Below are 19766 nucleotides of genomic sequence, written 5' to 3'. Positions count from 1 at the left end.
GGGGGAATCTGGGACTGATCCAGGTCCAGCCGGCGTGGACGCCACTCCTGGGCAGCCCGCTCAATGTCACCTGCCTTCCTGGGAGCTGCGGCTGAAACCTGGATGCAGGGACCTCGTGTGCAGAGGTGGGGCTTTGGGAAAAGGCAGAATCGGGGGGGGTTCTGGCCTTATCAGTGGGGCTAGTGGCCATACAGAGGTCCCTTCTGCCCTGCGAGGACGCAGCCACAAGGCACCATCTTTTTCTTGTTTTCTTTTTAAAGACTTACTTATTTGAAAGAGTTACACAGAGAAGACAGAGAGAGAGACACGTTCTATCCACTGGTTCACTCCCCGGATGGCTGCAATGGCCAAGGCTGGGCCAGGCTGAAGCCAGCGGCAGTGAACATGAGGGCCCTTGGATTTGCGCATTCCTGTACTTTCCCATTCTCATTTTTTAAAAAACGTATTTACTTGAAAGGAGGGGAGGGGAGGGGGAGGTGGAGGGGGTGGGGGTAGTGGAGGGATGGGGAGAGGGGAGGGGTAGGGGAGGGAGAGGGAGAGGGGAGGGGGAAGGAGAGAGATCTTCCATCTGCTCATTCACTACCCGAGTGGCTGCAACGGCCAGAGCAGAGCCGATCTGAAGCCAGGAGCCAGGAGCTTCCTCCAGGTCTCTCACATGGGTGTTGGGCCATCTTCTACCGCTCTCCCAGGCACATTAGCAGGGAGCTGGATCAGAAGTGGAGCAGCTGGGACTCGAACCAGACTCAAACTGTGGGCTCGCAAACGTATGAAAACACATGGTGTAGTTATGCAGCCACTAGAAAGCAGGCTTATGAACGTCTAGCTGGCAGTTTGGCAGCGAGGGCCACGGAAACCTGCGTGCAAAGAGCCAGAGTGACTGTTAAAGCCCGGACAGAACCTGTGGTCAGCTGAGCGCGGCCAGCGTAAGGACTTCCAAACCCCAGCAGCTTCGTGGCCCGTCCTTTGGCGAAGGATTGGAGTTGCCCAGGCAAAGTTAGTTGCGCTCTGGGAGACCTGGGGCAGAGGGGCTATCGCTCCCCGACTATCTCCCCACGTGCGAGGACAGTAACAAGGAAGACAGGGGAGCAGTGGGGACCTGACCCTGGCCGCGCTCACTGTGGAGCAGTCAGCGGGTGCAGACAGCAGGGTAAGGGGGGCCACCTTGGGCACCTGGGGCCACGGCAGGGGCTGGCTCCCATCGTTGAACTGGCAGGGTTGAGAGACCAGCTGGAGTCTGGGGACACACCCTGCCCTGCCTCACCTGGATCATCCCCTGTCACTTGGGTGGCCGCCCCGGGCTGACGCCAGGGGTGTTGGGCCTGAGCCGCGGCCCACTCGTCCTGAGGGTTCAGGGAGGAAGCCAGAGCTGAGGGCTCTCGCAGCATCCTTTCTATTCTCGCACTCCGCAGGGGAGAGGCGGGGACTCCCGGGACCTGTTCAAGGTGCGTCTCGCGCCAGCTGCAGCTGTAACAGAACACCTGAGGCTAGGTGATTGACTTTATTATTTATTTAAATCTTTATTTATTTGAAAGGCCAAGTTACACAGAGAGAGGGAGATAGAGACAAACAGATCTCCCATCTGCGGGTTCACTCCCTAGATGGCCACAACAGCCAGGACTGGGCCAGGCTGAAGCCAGGAGCTTCTTCCGGGTCCACCACATGAGTGCAGGGGCCCAAGCACTTGGGCCATCTTCCACTGCTCTCCCAGGCTCATTAGTAGTGGAGCAGCCGGGACACGAACCAGTGCCTGTATGGGATACTGGCATTGCAGGTGGCGGCTTAACCCACTGCGACACAGCGCCGGCCCTGGGACTGGGTGATTTATAAGGAACAGAGGTTTACTGGGCTCGGTTCTGAAGGCTGGGACATCTGAGTATGGCGCTGGCATCTGGTGAGGGCCTTCGAGCCGTGACGTCCAGAGCAGACGGCAGGAAGGGGAGATGGAACGGGGCTTTATAACAAACCCACACTCGCAGTGAACTAACCCTCACCACGATGTGAGCCCCACTCCCCAGCACGGCGGCACCGGGGACCAGGTCTCCAGCAGCACGGGGGCCTCGGGGACACACCCAGAGCACAGCAAGGTGACAGATGTGACATGTGGCACCACGGCCCTGGCTCTGGACTCACCACCACACGTCGTCTCATCTCCGTCTCTCCCTGGCAGTGAGGCGCCAGGCCTCTGGAGCCCCTGTGTCCCAGGGCCGGCAGAGGCAAACAGTGTGATGGTGCACCTGACACAGGGAGAGGGAACCAGTCAGTCCCAACTGTGCTCGGGTGACCTGGGACCGGCAATCCAGGTCATCGCTGTTTGAATCCTGAAGCAAGTGGACTGAAGAGAAACCCAGAAAACAGGAATTGACAGTAGATGTCACTCCTACCACGTCCCCAGAGGACGATGGGAGAAATGCCATATTCAACAGCCCAGATTTTACCAGGGAAGGCGCTCTGTCCCCAGCCACATGCGCTCACTGAGCTCCTCCCTCCTGCACTGGGCAACACCCACTGGCCCTAGACAAATCCGCCTGCTCCCCGCTGGGCAAGGCTGCCCAACTGTGGCGCTCCCGGTGCTGGGGGCTGCACACTGTGGGATGCCGAGCACCACGCCCGGCTCCTGCCCACCAAGAACAGCAGCATCTCAAAGCAACTGTCCCCACACGGGGTCACCTGTCCCCTGGTGGCCAGGATCAGCCCTGGCTGAGGGCTGTTGCTTTAAGGAGAATGGACAAGGGGCTCTTTTGTGTGGGCCCAAGCATCTGACCAGGCACGGCCACTGTGCCACCATCACTTCACACCCCAGGGTGGTGCTGGCAAACTGGCCCATTTCCAGTTCCAGAACCTCCGCTCCTCTGGCCAGCCCAGCACCAGGCTCTGCGTGGCACGCGGGATCCCAGGGAGGGAAACCCACATGGGATCACTGAACCTGCCACTCGGAGGCTCACCTCCCAGCCAGCGGCTTCCGGGCATGAGCCTTCCTGTGCTTTCCAGGTTCACGGCCAGCCGCCGTGTCCCACGTGCCATCTCCTTTGCCAGCCGCCGTGTCCCGGGTGCCCCTCGCCATCTCCTCTGCCAGCCGCCGTGTCCCGGGTGCCCCTCGCCATCTCCTTTGCATTTTTCTGGCCCCATTCTCATACCAATTAAATCAGCGTGTCTGGGGGTGAGCGGGGGACCCGGTGTTTGTTACTCAGAGCTCCCTGGCTGTGCCACGCTTCCATCCTGACCACACCGACTCAAGGAACTAAAATTACTCAATCACAGCGAGAGCGAGATGTTCTGGGGGAAAATTCATTAGCTGAGCCATTGCTGGCGGCTGAAATAAAGAATTACACCCTCCCCCCCCCAGAAAATAAGCACACACACACAAAGACCAAAACTGTTTTTGAAAAAGTGCTTTGAGAATTTACTGTACAATTTTTAACAATTCATTTATATGTTGGCTTCTACATGCTCTTCTATTCGTGTAAAACATTTATACATATTCTTTACATTTGTACATGGATTTAATGGCGGTATCATAAACACTGCTCTATGGGATTTTATAAAAGAGGAATCAGGAGGGGGGATTACTTATAAAACATTAACAAAACCCCGCGATACTGAAGAACAGCGAAGTTCTCAGGCCCACGTCATCTGATCTTTCCCACCGGCTTCTCTTCTGGTTTCATCTATTCACGCCGGCCCAGACTTCCCACTTTCCATCCCATAATTATTAGGTCAGGAAACAGAGCAGGGGAGATAAGGCAGTAAGGCGGCCTGGCTGCCCGCGGGGTGGAAGGCGTGGCTGGCGTTCAGACCTCAAGCGACAGTCTACGAGGCCCTGTGTTGCTTCGTGCCCTCAACTCGAGCAGTGGGGACTAGAAGGCGTCCGGCTGAGCCCAGCGGGTGGCAGACAGAGTGACCCTGCACCGAGTCCCCGACACCAAGGTTCAGGGTCAACACGCCCCACCTTGGGGCCAGACCGCAGCTTCGCCTGTCCACACAGCACCCACTGGCCTGCTACTCGCCCGTCCGACCTCCCACCTTGTCCTAATGGGGGGGGGGGGGCAATGCTCTGCAGGGGCCGAGCCCACCCCTTCCTATAGCGCCCCCAGCACGGGGCCAGCGTGGCTGCCCATGTGTGGGGGCAAAGCCGCAGAGGCTTCTGAAAATCCCCCTCACGTTTCTGACTTTTCTTTCCAGCAGGAAGCACGCCTTGAGCACAATTAGGGAGGAAGAGCAAGGAGGGTGCAGCAGGAGCTGCAACCATGGCCCCAGACGCCGCAGGGCCACAGCCCCGGGAAGGGACACGCCCCGGCCGCCTGCCACAGACCACAGGGGGCGCCAGCAGCCCGGGCCCTCGCCCTCTGCTTCCTCGCTTCTGCAGTGTAAGCACTTAAGTCACAAACGCAGACTTCCCAAGGACTGAAAAAAGTTATAAAAAATACAAATATATATATTTTTTATTCTGGCATATTCATATTTTAAGAAAGCAATTAGTAATTAATTATCTGACACTGGGTGAGAACTGGAAGATTGTGGGTGACTTATAAATTACGATTCCAAGTAAAATATGAGTGGGAGGAAACCCCTAATTTTCCATTCAAAATTCTGATAAATTTAAGTGTTTTCCAAAAATAGACAATTTCCATTGGCTTAAATAATGGAAATGGAAAGAAACGGAGGCCATGTCCGGGGGCGGCGCGGCGGGCGGTAACACAGAAGACGCGGCTGCGCAGGCCTCGCTGCTGCTGCTCGCTGCTCTCGGACGCAGGAACCTGGTTTCCGACGCCGCCGCCCGTCCGGAGGAAGCGCCGCGCTCTCGCCTGTGCCGGCCGCGCTACAGGACCGGGAAGCGGCTGAGGGCCTGCCTCAGCTTCTCGGCGATCTGGCGAGGAAACAACCCGAGAGCGTCACCCTCCTTACCACCGCACGGCACACTGTCTAGGATTTCTCCCTCTGATGGGCTCCAGGGTAACTGGCCGGTGCGCCGAGCCTCTGCCCGCACAGCTGGGAGGCAGTCCTGCCTGGAGGCCCCTCCTCGTCTGGACAAGTGTGGGCTCCGAGACGCCCCCCGCAGGTCACGTCTTACAGCGCCTGGCGCGCAGACAGGATGGCCTTGTCCTGAAGCTGATGGCAGCCAGCGCACCTCTGTTCACGCGCCTGTTCCTCCCTCAAGGAGGGCATGGGCGTCTCATTCACTCTGGGATCCGAGCATCGGGAGCAAGTGCTTAGTATACAACAGGTACTCAATAAATGTTTGCTCCACGAATAAATGTGCAAGTCTTACTAATTTAAGAGTTACTTTGCCACCAGACTATGTCAGATCTAAAGCCTCGCTGTTGTGTGAGCCACGTATGCTTGCCCAACAGTGACTGAATATGTGGTTTCTACTCCGAATTACAATGCCATTAGTAATCACACCAGCTGTAGTTGAAAATCGCCCAACAAATCAACAGGACGAGAATTTTAGGAGATGGCCTTCCGCCCCTCCTCACAGAGGCAAACGTAAGCTCTTCTAGCACACGCCGAGCAGGCGCCATGAATGGGGAGGGCAAACACCGCTCAGCGAGTCCCTCCCGCAGGCCTGTCCCCCACACGACTCCTGGAGCCTGCTGCCGGGCCGGCTTGGGCGGGCTTGGCTGTCACTTCCCCGGAATGCAGGTCAGGGCCACTGTGGCCGGAGCGGCCCGTGGGGAATGCGGCAGCCAGCAGCCGGTCAGCCGGGAACGTTTCCAGGACGCCCTGTGTGGTCTGCTCTGCAGACACTCTGGAATCACAGGGCAGCCACAGCAGGTGTGACAGCCGACGCTTTCCTTCCCAGTTCCAAGTGACAACACCGAGGGTCTCCTACTCCCTTCTCGCTGAGGCTCCCCTAGGATGCGGCAGGCCTCACTCACGGACAAAGCTGCCTTGGTCTGCCTGGTGAGAGCTGGTGGCGGCAGGGGGACCTCACCCACTCAGCAAGGACTCTGAGGGCCTCACACTAGGGTCCAACACTCCTTCCTCAGAAGAAAACCTTCCCAACCCAGTGCTACTCCAAAAGGGAAACGCAGATGGAACTGAGGGATTTCAAACACACCTGTTCAAAACAAAACATAACCTCCTTTGGCCTATGACTTGGGTTTAAAGAGTCCAAATAGAGGACCCTGCCTGTGGTCAGTCAGCCCCCATGAGCACCTGTCCTCGGGTGGGAGTGGGGCAGGGACAGGAGCACCACTCACCGTCTCGTAGAACTGCACCTGCTGCTCCAGGTAGAGGCGGATGACGCTGTTGTAGTCGTAGATCCGGTTACTGTGGAAGTGATTCATCTCAGCTGCAACCCAAACCGAGACATCAGTCAGTTCCTCCCTCACCTGGAACAGAAACACCTGACTTCCCGTCTCAGGCGCGGTTCACCATCAACCGGACCTAACCCGGCTGGCTGTGGTGTGTGCAGTTCTTGGAAAATCATTTTATAAAGAGGTCAGAAGCCCAAGTTCAAGGGTGAACATTCTCTGATTTGCACGTTAAGGACATGAGGCCCACGTGCGGCCCACCCTTCCGACAGCACTGGGCAGACAGGACGTGGACGTAGTGGTGCTGCGCAGGGCTGCAGGGCAAGGTGCCGAGGGTGCTCATGGGGGCTGGCCACAGGCCCTGGGCCCCGGGCAGACCGGCGGCACGCAGTGGCTCTGCTGCTTGTGCACCACTGTGACATCCCCACGACGAGCCCGCTGTGCCAAGTTCCACGTCGAGCTGTCTGAGGCTGTGTAAAGCCTCTTGGATGACCTCAGAGCTCAAGACCACGTCTCCCACGTCAGTGCCCCGAAGCCCACCTCTGCCATCCCGACAGCCGCTTCGGCTGCCCGTGCGTTCACTCTGGTGTCTGACCACTCGGCTTCTGCCCGTGAGTCCTGGCCTGAAGGGCTCGGAAAGGCCGCAACACACTTCATTCTCCCCTCCCAGTCGCCTATCTTGAGGGCCTCAAAACCTCAGACCACACAAGCAACCGTCAGTTCTGGGTGGGCTCTTGGCCAAACGTCTGCCCCTTCCCATCAAGCCCTCCTCCCCTGAGAACTGCTCCCCACTGTCCACCCCCAAACCTTTCAGTGGTTTCCCAACGGCCACATCAAAGGCAGACGCTTGGGCCCTGCTTTCGGGCTCCTCCACCATCATCAAAATACATCTCCCAACAACCCACCAGCACGTTCTCCTGTCCGGGCCAGGGCACGGGCTTGCGCCATTACTTTGTGGACTCTTTTGTTCACACCAGAAACCCTGCCCTTTCTCCTCTGCCCAGGCAAGTGCCATCCACACAGCGACCAGAACATGTGCCGGTCCCACCTGCGCAAAGCCTCTGACAGCTACACACATTAGCTGGGATCCTCTCTTTCCCATGCCTACAGGGAAACGCCGCACCCCCTTCACGTCCGTGGTCCTGAGGCATGAGGACTACAGACTACGGGAAGGGGAGTCCTGGAGTTCAGCAGAGCACTTCAGGATCACCACTTATCAATGTCCCTGAGAAACAGCAAGACGTACAGGTGTACTCCGCCATTCACAGCTGGGTCATACAGCTTCACTAACACCTGGATCTTGCAAACAAGGTGCAGGTGGGTTTTTAAAATCTGCTCTTATTTATTGAGCTACTGTTCCCATTTGGGTTTCTCTCCAGCAGGGAAAGCATCAACTTTTCTGGGTTAAAAACATCTCCAGGAGGCACGGGCAACCTCTGCGTCTCACCTTGCAGTGCGTAAGACATGGTGCCCACTCGCTTCACCATCATCTGCTTGTCCTGTGGGGTGATTTTGCTCGTTGCGACTAGTTTGTCACTTTCTTTCACTTTCTCTATGGCTCCCTGTGGAATACAAAATACAACAGTTAATAAAACTAAGCTAAAGGAACAGTCATTAAATACAAGGCTAATGTATTCTGTGACTGACTTGTCACTGAACAGGAAACCATCCCCACAAAATACGAGCAGAGGAAAGCATCTAAATGTAACTTCCTTCGAGATCCTTGGACGCAAAAAGGCTGCTACTGCAGAGAAATTAGCTCAGCTACAGTCTGCAGTTTCACACCATAACAAGAGGAACAGCACGCATCTCGGGGACACTGGTAAAGCATGGCCGTTGGGACAACGTCGCGGTGGGTGCTGTGGCACAGCGGGTACAGTAAGCAGCTGCTCAGAACGCCCACCTCCCCTGCAGAGGGCCGGCTCAAGTCCAGGCTCCCCCGCTTCTGATCCAGCTTCCTGAGCACACAGCCTGGGAGGCGGCAGATGGCGCTTCAAGTGTGTGGGCTCCTGCCACCCATACGGGAGACCCGGATCTAGTTCTGGGCTGCTGGCTCAACGGTGAGCACTCGAGGAGTAAACCAGTGGATGGAAGCTCGCGCTCGCTCGCTCTCCCCTCTCTATCCGGCTCTGCCTTTCAAGTAGATGAAAACAGACATTAAAAAAGACTAGCACATGACAGGGAGAGGCATTAGTAGGCTTGGAGGTCGCATGACCAGGTTCAGAGAAGCATGGGCAGGCTGGCTCCTCCTTGACAAGCTGATCTGTAAGGTTTGGGCTTTAGTTTGGCTTCTGGATGAGGCACTGAGTTAATTTAAATTCATTCTTACGCAGCAGTGGTTGGAGAAGCCGCCAGGCATCTCTCACTGCCGTCACCACACTGCCCGTTGTCTGGGGCTGTCTGGAGAAAGCTCCATGTGCGTGCCCCAGTCAGACTGCGCGTGTGCGGCCCTGGCTCTGCTGAAAGAACCTCGACAGCGAGCCACGTGCCCCGAGTCTGCTGTCACCTGGACTTATCTTGCTGTGACACCCCTTCACGACACTTAGAAAGCCGAGTGTGGACGTGGCCGCGAGCCAGCCCCGGGATCCCAGAGCAGAGCCTTCCTGACAGCGCGCACGCCCCACACCTGAGCGCAGGCGTGGAGCTGCCGAGGCAGGGAACACCCTAGCCAGTCCTCCGCTCACACAAACCTTCAAGATGGGAAGCATAGTTTCTTTTTATGTAAAAAAGAAACAAGGTAAATGGGTGAAAAGCCTGCAGGCCTTGGCCGTGTTGCACACGCTCTGCAGACGTCGGGATCCAGTTACCTTGTGAGCGCCAATGATGTCGGGGAAGCAGCCCAGAAAGCCCTTGTACTCGTGATTGCATTCCATCAGGAAGTGGAGATCCTTCTTTGGCTACAGGAAGACACAGGTTGGTTGTTACTGGCAGAATTCAGAAAACCAGGGAAAAGAAATTGTGTATCTGAGGACTCCACTAGCCAGTTCTCCAAGTATTACCCTAATTAAGCATTCAGATTAGTTCTCCTCAAAGGAGTACTACACTCTGAGCTCATGCTGTGAAGAAAACGACAAAACATCATGATTGTAAAATTAGCCACTTTGAAGTGGCCACAATATAACACTACGAGGGAAAAATGTAGTTTAACTATATGTTTAAAGTCAAGTAAGTATATGTAATGCAAATACGTTGTCAGGACGTCTAAATGTTGGCAGAGAACATGTGAGAACATTATGAAATGAGGCTCGTGCTGTGGCACAGCGGGCTAACGCTGCCTGGGACTCCGACATCCCACAGGGAGTGTCTGCTCCAACTCACAGCTGCCGGCTTCAGGTCCAGCTCCCCTGCTACCGCGTTCCTGGGAGGCAGCAGGTGATGGCCCAGGTACTTCAGTCTGTGCATCCCAGGTGGGGGGACCCAGATGGAATTTCTGGCTCCTGGCTGCAGCCTGCACTAGCTCTGGATGCTACAGGTGTTTGGGGAATGAACCAGTGTATGGAAGATCTCTGTCTGTCTTTCCTCTCTCTCTGTCCCTCTCCATTTCAAATAAATAAACAAATAAATAAATAAACAAATCCTTAAAGAAACCAAATTGTATCAGGTTAAATTAAAGAAACTAGTAAAAAATTTAAAAGCCTTGTAATGCTTTTCAATGGCAACATTAAATTCTCATTTTTTCTATATTCTGATTTTTAACAACTGTTACCATTCTAAAAATTAATATTTTTACAAGGATTAGAAAAGTCATGACCTCATCATTATGTGCATGTGGAAACACATTTCAAGAAGGCACGTAAAATCTTTTTTTGAGTGATTTGAAGCAACTTAAACAATTACTCCCCACAAGGGAACTTACCATGTTATTGTAGAAGGAATTAGGATTGGGCTAGGAATGACCCGTAACAGCTAAGCAGTGGGGCCGATGCTGTGGCACAGTGGGTGAAGCCACTGCTTGTGACCAGTCCCTGCTAATGTGCCTGAGAAAGCAGCAGAGGACGGCCCGAGTCCTTGGGGCCCTGCACCTGTGGAGCCCAGAACTCCAGCCCCAGCCATTGTGGGGATTTGGGGAGGAGGAAGGGTATTCCTGTCTCTCCCTCCCTGTCATTTGCACCTCTTAAATAAATAACTTGTATTTTAAAAAAGAGCTAAGCAGTTGAAACCAAGATCTGACCTGCGCTGGGTACTGCGACAGGTGCTTTTCTTTTACTTTTTTATTTTTTATTTTATTTTATTTTTTTTGACAGGCAGAGTGTACAGTGAGAGAGAGAGACAAAGAGAAAGGTCTTCCTTTTGCCGTTGGTTCACCCTCCAACGGCCACCGCGGCTGGCGCGCTGCGGCCGGTGCATCGCACTGATCCGAAGGCAGGAGTCAGGTGCTTCTCCTGGTCTCCCATGGGGTGCAGGGCCCAAGCACTTGGGCCATCCTCCACTGCACTCCCTGGCCACAGCAGAGAGCTGGCCTGGAAGAGGGGCAACCGGGACAGAATCCGGCGCCCTGACCAGGACTAGAACCCGGTGTGGCAGCGCCACAGGCGGAGGATTAGCCTGTTGAGCCATGGCGCTAGCCGTGCTTTTCATTTACTAGCTATTAAATCCTGAGAACCACATGAGGCAGGCACTACCACGGCCACTCAACAGACAGGGAAACCGAGGGCCAGAAAGGCCAAGTAATAGTCCAAGTAGATTAGAATCCCTAGAGGGCCAGGAGTGGATCAGCGGTGTCAACAATGGAAGGCATCGGTTTAGAGCCTCTGATGACAAATCTTCTCATCCACTTGGGTAAACCTAAGAAACTCTACTCCCAAAATCAATGAAAAGGGGGTGGTGCTGAGGCATGGTGGGTTAAAGCCCCGGCCTGCAGTGCTGCCACCCCATATGGTCACAGGTTCGAGTCCCGGCTGCTCCACTTCCGATCCAGCTCCCTGCTAATGTGCCTGAGAAAGCAGCAGAGGATGGCCCAAGTCCTTGGGCCCCTGCACTAATGTGGGAGACCCGGAAGAACCTTGCCTCCTGGCTTCAGATCGGTCCAGCTTTAGCCACTGTGGCCATTTGGGGAGTGAACCAGCAGATGGAAGACCTCTTGTAATTCTTTCAAATAAATAAAATAAATCTTTTAAAAAAATCAATGAACAAAGAGGCAGAAACAGAAAAGAGGGTATCCATTTAGAAAGTCTGCCTTAGGCTAGGTTTCCAACTGAATATGTAGATTCGAGAGCACACATCATCGCTGACATGGTGGGGTTCCGTCAGTACCTGCTCTGCCACAAGGTTGGCAATTTCTTCATAAGTCTTTCCTGCTTCTGTTATTGCATCATTGAGATCTGTTTCACCTGAAAACATTACAGTTTTAGCAGTGTGCCAAGTTGTAATTTTTTCTATAAAAATTTGATATTGATGTTTTATTACAGACAATTTCAAACACTTTTCAAACGAGGGGAATGAATATAAAATGATCCCATTTCCCTCTCCCCCAGTGTCCCAATCCAGAGCTCACAGCAACCTTTCCCTCCCAAACTCTCCACGCCCACCTCCCCTTTCATGGGACACACAACATGCCACTCATCAATGGTACCTAAAAGGTGAGCACTGTTTAAGGAATGACAGCTGCATTACCACTCCTAAGAGACCACCCTTTAAAGCGGACCACCCAGCTAGTGTGCAGAGCTCCTGCAGCTCAGGGCCACTGGGCTGTCTAAATCAGCCAGCCAATGTTTCTTAAATCTAGGGGTAGGGGTTGGCATTGGGGCATAGAGGGTAAAGCCACTGCCTGCAATGCTGGCATCCCATGTGGGCACCAGTTCAAGTTCCGGCTGCTCCACCTCTGATCCCACTCTCTGCTATGGCCTGGGAAAGCAGTAGAAGATGGCCCAAGTCCTTGGGCCCCTGCACCCACGTGGGAGACTGGGAAGAAGCTCCTGGCTCCTGGCTTCAGTCTGGCCCAGCCCTGGCCATTGCAGCCATTTGAGGAGTAAACCACTGGATGGAAGGTCTTTCTCTCTCTGTAATTCCACCTTTCAAATAAATAAATGAAACCTAAAAATAATAAATCTATGGGTTCTTCTCCCCTGCCTTTTTTTTCCATTTTGTGGGTGTTGGAAGAACCCAGGCCATATGGCTTGGGTGTCTACACTATGAAGTTTGCTGATTGCAGCTGACCTTTCTCTGCCCCATCGCGTCTTTTCTCTTTTTCATTGGATCCAGGGGCCTGATCAAATCCAGGAGATATCATTTTGTTATTTATATTTGTTATCATGTTGGAAGGCATGAATGATCACCACAGCACCGGCCCCAGGACACTTCTAAAAAGAGAAATGTGTGGCCGGTGCCGCGGCTCAATAGGCTAATCCTCCGCATGCGGCACCAGCACCCCAGGTTCTAGTCCCGGTCGGGGCGCCGGATTCTGTCCCGGTTGCCCCTCTTCCAGGCCAGCTCTCTGCTGTGGCCAGGGAGTGCAGTGGAGGATGGCCCAGGTGCTTGGGCCCTGCACCCCATGGGAGACCAGGAGAAGCACCTGGCTCCTGGCTTCGGATCAGCGCAGTACGCTGGCCGCGGCAGCCATCGGAGGGTGAACCAACAGCAAAGGATGACCTTTCTCTCTGTCTCTCTCTCTCACTGTCCACTCTGCCTATCAAAAATAAAAAAAAAGAAAAGAGAAATGTGATGAACTTTTTGGTTAGCTGGAGATATAATCTGAATGGAAAGCAAGTTAAATGCTTGACTCTTTCTCTTAGGTTTTCAGAATAATGAACTGATCCCCTACCACCAAATAAGGAAACAGAAACATTTTTCAAAAATATCTTTAGGAATTTGGATTTGAATCTATTTGCTAGGCTTCAATTACTATTTTCACTGATGTTCAATTTTTCTCTTCATTGCTCAGGGGAAGGCTCGTCAGGGCCTGTCCGCATTGCTGAAGGGGCCTGGTTCATTTTGGTGGGACATGGACTTAGACACCACCCGTGAGCGGTCCTGTGCTGGGAGCTGCTTCTTGCAGTTCACTGGACACCTGCTCCTGGGCCTTCTCAGGACCAAGTAAAAGCTGTACTTTTTTTTAAACAAGAAAAATAAATAATGAGCTCATACTTTTATTTCCAACTTAAATTTAAGACTAATAAGTGGTTAATTTATTCTAAAACGTTTGATTTTTACTTAAAGACATTAATTGCCAATTAATTAAGCTTAATTACAACAGTACTAAGATTACCTATCTGCTTTACTCTACAATATGTAAAACAGTTGGAGGTTTTAGGATATCAATACCAGTATTTTTTTTTTTAAGATTTATTTATTTGAAAGTCAGAGCTACAGAGAGAGAGAAGGAGAGGCAGAGAGAGAGAAAGAGGTCTTCCATCCGCTGGTTCACTCCCCAGTTGGCTGCAACGGCCAGATCCGAAACCAGATCCGATCCGAAACCAGGAGCCAGGAGCTTCCTCCAGGTCTGCCACGTGGGTGCAGGGGCCCGAGAACTTGGGCCATCTTCTGCTGCTTTCTAGGCCACAGCAGAGCGCTGGATCAGAAGTGGAGCAGCTAGGTCTTGAACCTGCACCCGTATGGGATGCCGGCACTGCAGGCGGTAGCTTTACCCACTAAGCCACAGCGCTGGCCCCATCAATACCAGTATTATATTGCTAATTGTTGGATCAGTGAAAACTACTAACATTTTTTTTTTCAGTCTTTCTGAGCTTAAGGTATCTGCTTACTAGGGATATGACCAAAACAGTGTTTTTAAGGATATTTGAAATTATCCCTCTGTGGTTATACCTTCATCATTTGTTTTATTTGGGTTTTTTCCCATTTAGATTTAAATTGGTCTTCAAATAAATATGTGCACTAAGGAAGATAAAAACCAGCAGTCTACTGTCCCTCTCCTGGGTAACTGTTTAAAAGCCTCAGTGGGCGCTGATTCCGCACAGCAATGTGCAAGAATGCAGGGTGTGCCACGGCTCTGTCGGGGCTGTGCTGCCTGTCTCTGTACTGTTCTGGTGCTGCCCGCGGCCTGTCAGAGCAGCCCTGGACGTTGTAGTCAGTGTGATCAGAGGCTCCCAGGAGGCAGACCCCTGCAAGCTGGTGCAGTACGGCACTGCTCCAAGACACCACACACTGCGAAGGGCGGGGGAGGACAGTCTCAGCCTTGCAGGCCTCCCCGTTCTGAGATTCCAGAAGCCCCGCAGCAGGAACAGGTGGGCGGTTCCCTAAAGGCAGCGTCTTTGCTCAGCTGGTTTTCAACAGGATCGTATACAGAGTTCCTTCAGTACTGCGATACGATCACTTAACCAGGTAGGCCGGGAGATGGCCGGGACGCCCACATCCCGTATCCGAGTGCCTGGGTTCGATGCCCAGCTCTGCTTCTGATCCAGCGTCCTGCTAATGCAGATCCTGGGAGGGGGCAGACAATGGCTTAGGTAGTTGAGTCCCTGGACCCATAGGAAATCTGGATTGAGTTCCTGCCTCGGGCTCCAGCCTGGCCTATCCCCAACTGCTGAAGGCACTCAGGGAACGAACGGTGGACGGAAGCCTTCTCTCTCTCAAGTACAATAAAATAAATAAAAACGTATGATTTAATTGTGAATGGTTTCCAAGCTTTTTGTGACTTCAGATAACTGGAGATCCTAAATCTGGGGACACGCATTTTAATCTGGCACAGACTGGGATCACCAGAAGGAAGAAGGTTTCGCTTCTGTTCCTGTAGGATGTAGATGACGGCAAGACTGCTGCTCTCACCACCGTAAAACACCCACTAAACTTTTCAGAAAAACTCACTCTCATCCTTAGAGGCACTGAAGTGCTGTGGAAACAACAGCTGCACCCAGAAGGGGCGCGTTCCCCCAGCCTTGGTGAACAGGAGCTCGGGCCAGGCTGTGAGGGTAGCTGGGCGGCAGCCGTGCCCAGGCAGAGAGCTCTGCCAGGGCCGCAGGCACCAGCTGGGCCCGGAGGGGAGTCCTGGGCTGAGGTGGGGGATGGGGACCTGGGAGCCAGATACAGAGCTCCTTTCACAGGCCCTCGGGGGCCAACAAGGGGTGACAGGACGCTGTGGGCAGGGCTCGAGAGCAGGGAGATGTCTCTTAGGTGAGGCTGAAGGAAGGCCCACCTGCAACGAATTCTGATACTTAAGATGCCATTGTAGGGCTCGTACTGGGGCGCAGCGGGTAAAGCCGCCGCCTGCAGTGCCGGCATCATATATGGGTGCCAGTTTAAGTCCCGGCTGCTCCACTTCCAATCCAGCTCTTTATTATGGCCTGGGAAAGCAGTGGAAAATGGACAAAGTCCTTGGGCCCCTGCACCTGCACAGGACACCTGCTTTCCCAGGCCATAGCAGAGAGTGGATTGGAAGAGGAGCAGCCAGGACTAGAACCGGTGCCCATATGGGATGCCGGCACTGCAGGTGGAGGATTCACTGACTGTGCCACAGCGCCGGCCCCAAGCCACTTTCAATGCTGGCATCCCATGTGGGTACTGGTTTGAGTCCGGCTGCTCCACTTCCAATCCAGCTCCCTGCTAGTGGCCTGGAAAAAGCAGAGGAGGATGATCCAAATGTTTGGGTCCCTGCCACCCATGTGGAGGACCTGGGTGAAGCTCCTGGCTCTTGCCTGGCCCAGGGCTGGCCATTGCCACCATCTAGAGAGTGAAACACTGGCAGGAAGATCTCTCTCTCTATATATAACTCTAACTTTCAAATAAATAAATCTTTGGTAAATACATAAATAGTATGGCTAAGCCCCACATGTATGCAGTAAGCTGAAAACAACTATGGACCATAGGAAGACTTCAGGCAGCAGGTGCTTGTTCCTTAGCCAAACACTCTCTCATCAAATGACGTTGATGACTGGAGAGATTCCGCCAAGATGACAGAGAGGCAGAATGTTACAAACCACAGCCACCTGGTCCGTCAGAACAAAGAGCTGATCTGAGGGTAAGAAAGGCAAACGAGCTAGGAAGCAAATGCAAATTCCAGCACCCTCCCTCCACGTCCTCAGAGATGGGGGACACGGCAGAAGCCCTGGGCGCAGCAGCCTGGCCAGTTCTCAGAGCAGTGACCAGGGTGCCTCCCTGCAGGGCGTTGTCTGTGCAGGCCCCTGAGGCCAGCACGCCAGGGGAGACGTACCTTGATAACCGCTGGAGCTGAACACGGTCGCTAAGCTCTGCAAGGCCTTGCCTATCTTCTGGTATTCCTTGGGTAATGCTGAGAGGGGGAGAGGAACACACTGTTACAGAGTGCTCTGAGTGACTGAGACGGGATCCAGCCGATTATCTCCTCAAAGTGACCACAATACAAGACACACACTCGTTAACAAAATACTGATGCAAAGTCACTTCTCAGTCAACCGCTTCTGATTCTTAACCGATCGTCCAGTTAATGGTGGCCATTATGAACAACCACCTCCACAGTCTCGGGTGCTGGTGACACGTCAGTGAAACACAGCTCACTCTGATGACTTCTAGCTCCCAGAGCACTTTTCCAGACACCCCCACAGCGGGCATCACAGCACCCCTCTCCAGACACCATCTCCACGTGTGGGCACAGGTAACTGACCCGACCTGTCCAAGCTCACACGGCTGACAAATGGTAGATTGCCACTTGTGGTTCCAAATACACTGCTTTCCCCATTCTGTTACATGGGGACAAGTCATCCATCCCTTATCCAGAATGTCTGGGGCTATCAGGGTTCCAGATTCTGCAGTTTTCTTTTTTTAAATTTTGGAATATGTGCATAGATTTTACTGGTTGAACACTGGTGCCCAAAAAGTTTTAGGTTTCAGAGCATCTCAGATTTTTGGGTTAGGGAGGTTCAACCTGAATAACTGATCACCTGCAAAATGATACCAACCAAACAAAAACTGCAAGCACAGGTGTGGTGAGAGGCAACCCTGGGGCCTGAGTCTGTGTGTGTCCACGGGTGACGGACTGACTGGGCCTTCAGGTCCTGTGTCAGGTCCTGCATGCTGGGGCTGGGATCATTTTTGGAGAGCTCCAGAGCACAGCCCATATCTTAGGATAGTGAATCGGTGCCTGGTTCCCTCACTTGCATCTACTGCCTCTCAAGAGGAACCATCCTTTGCCTTGAAGACTGAACTTTAACGCTAAAGAAAAGGGAGGATTTAAACATCCCTTCAAATACGCATAGACCAGAGAAATCTGAAGTGGGGTCTGTGAGTCGCCGTCATCAGGAAGCATAAACTCCATCTAGCTCAGCTCAGCCACCTGGGGCACACGCTCACCCTTCTGTGGGCAGCGCTTGCCTGGCGACCTGGCAGTGAAGACTTGCTCCTGTTTCACCACCCGCAGGTGACCAGAGGGCTCACTTTTCAGAAAGGCTAGGAGTGTTCCGAAAACTATCTTGTGAAAGATCAAAGAGACGTGTGGGCCAAGTCCTAAACACAGCGCCTCAATCCCCTCCCTGTGCCCTCGACAGAGCAGCCTTAAGCCAGCGCTCCCTGTATTACACATTTGGCCGTATACAGGACACGGGCTGACCAGACCTTAGACCTTCTCTAAGGGATTTAGTTCTTTAAAAGAAATAGTAATCCCAAACGTTTTTTGATATCCTTAAAATTGTGCTTGTAAGATTTGCAGTCACTTAAAAACATGCAGTTTTCATAGAACGTGTAGGTTTAAAGGGTTCGTTAGGACGGCTTTCTGGGAGCTGACAGCTGAAGTGAAGCCACTGCTTATGGCCGTGCACTCTCACGTACCCGTTAGAGAACAGTGTCACCGGACACTAGACCGTGGCGTCCTGTGAGCTGTGCAGTTCTGGGTGAAGGACAGGGAGGGGGCAGGGGGTCCTCAAGGCTGTGGCGGGGGCCGGGGGGAGCTGTGGCGGACGATGCCATCTCATCAAGCTTTCTAGCAACAGTACTGGCTTTTTTTAAAACTCAAGCCTCCACTTAAATATACAGCATCTTACCAAATGGATGAAGATTAAAAAGTAAAACCATGAGATTTAAAAATAACTATAAGCACTCCAAACATGCAAAAAAGATGAACTTCCCATAGATCATCAGACCCCAGATGACTGCAACCGTTTAAGCTAATGAGATTGTTTGTGTCTTAGGGACTTCCTCGGATGGCTTGGTCAGAGTCTGGCTTCTACTGCCTGTCCAGGGGAGGATGCACGGGGCAGGGTGTGGGTGTGGCGCAGGCACTCACGTCCTGTGCACCGCTTCCAGTGCTCCTGCCCCACGGTCAGCAGCTCCTTCACGCCGTCGTCCATGGCCTTGGTGAACTTCCCCACGGCATCACACTTCTGCTCTCTGCAACAGTGACACAGGCGGGAAGGCCGTGTTGTCAGCAGCCTCACACCAGACACACCCTGGCACACGCTGGCGTGGACGGCGACAACTGCCCATTAGCTACATTAAACCCAGGCTTGATTACGGGTTTTAAAGAACTACCTAAAAAATACGTCATTTATATTTTAACTTTTGCTTCCTTTCCTTGTGAATTTTTACTAAAATTATTCCAAAGTAAACAAAGTCATCATCTCTTGAATCTCTCATTTAGCGAAATTCCCATCACCGGAAACACCGTCAGACTTCTACAGCAACTCCACGGCTCTGGAGGTGGGGGTGCACACAGTCCAGCAAACACTTTAGGAAAACACAGATGATGCCCCGGACACACAACCACGAGGGACACTGAAGACATGGCTCTTTAAAAATGTAAAGGGTGTATTTCCTAGCCTAAAAGATCACCAGTGTACACTGTTAAGGAAAAAGCAGATTATAAAACAATGTATAGTGTGAGGTCCTCATCTCCCACGGTCACCGATGGACAGAGGACGGTCTGGAAGACCACACACCAACACTGTAGCACTGAGATTTTCTCTGGGCAGGCGGAAGGCTCTGTGTTTCCTCTTGTCTATATTTTGCTAACATGCAGCAGCAATTTTATAAGGAAAAAAGCTTCTTAGTGCTGTGGCGTAGTAGGTTAAGCCTCCGCCTGTGGTGCCTGCATCCCATATGGGTGCTGGTTTGAGCACCAGCTGTTCTACTTCCAATCCAGCTCCCTGCTAATGGCCCAGGAAGGCAGTAGAAGATGGCCCAAGTGCTTGGGACCCTGCACCCATGTTGGCGACCTGGAAGAAGTTCCTGGCTCCTGACTTCAGATTAGCCCAGCCCCAGCCGTTGTGGCCATTTGAGGAGTGAACTAGCAGATGGAAGACCTCTCTCTGTCTCTCCTCTCTCTCTGTAACTCTGCCTCATAAATAAATAAAGAAATCTTTAAAAAAATTTTAAAAAAATCAAGAGTTCTTATTACTCCCTACAGAGAAAAGGAACTAACTCAAAATTTCAACTGAGCTTGTATTTGAAAAAAAAAAAAAATTAAAACAACAGATTAAAAACACACACACAGGAAAAGCAGGTTAGTGACTGCTTCTTTCAAGGAGATGTCCTGAGAGATTCTCCCTTTGTTGAGTTTTGTGTGGGTGGCAGGTGGCTCTGTGCGTTTGATTTCATCACTACTTGATTAAAATAACTACCAGGCACTGTGTCAACCATGCAACCACAGGTGCA

At 52.6% G+C, this 19766-nt stretch overlaps 1 protein-coding gene across 1 annotated transcript in view; it reads right to left on the bottom strand.

The window, feature by feature from the left end:
• Positions 1–3374: 3374 nt before the first annotated feature.
• The window catches only part of SNX9 (sorting nexin 9), a 111296-nt gene continuing 94904 nt past the window's right edge, over positions 3375–19766 (bottom strand). The window contains exons 12-18 of the mRNA XM_062186978.1: positions 18400–18503; positions 16357–16434; positions 11508–11584; positions 9062–9151; positions 7702–7816; positions 6201–6292; positions 3375–4864 (exon numbers count right to left, since the gene is read on the bottom strand). Of these exons, the coding sequence (XP_062042962.1) occupies positions 4817–4864; positions 6201–6292; positions 7702–7816; positions 9062–9151; positions 11508–11584; positions 16357–16434; positions 18400–18503 (604 nt within the window). The 3' untranslated portion in view covers positions 3375–4816. The remainder of the gene's footprint in view (positions 4865–6200; positions 6293–7701; positions 7817–9061; positions 9152–11507; positions 11585–16356; positions 16435–18399; positions 18504–19766) is intronic.

The sequence above is a fragment of the Lepus europaeus genome, chromosome 3, assembly GCF_033115175.1.
Source record: "Lepus europaeus isolate LE1 chromosome 3, mLepTim1.pri, whole genome shotgun sequence".
In the NCBI taxonomy this organism is placed as follows: Eukaryota; Metazoa; Chordata; class Mammalia; order Lagomorpha; family Leporidae; genus Lepus; species Lepus europaeus.
The sequence above is the reverse complement of the archived record's forward strand: the minus strand, read 5'-3'. Positions and strand labels throughout refer to the sequence as shown.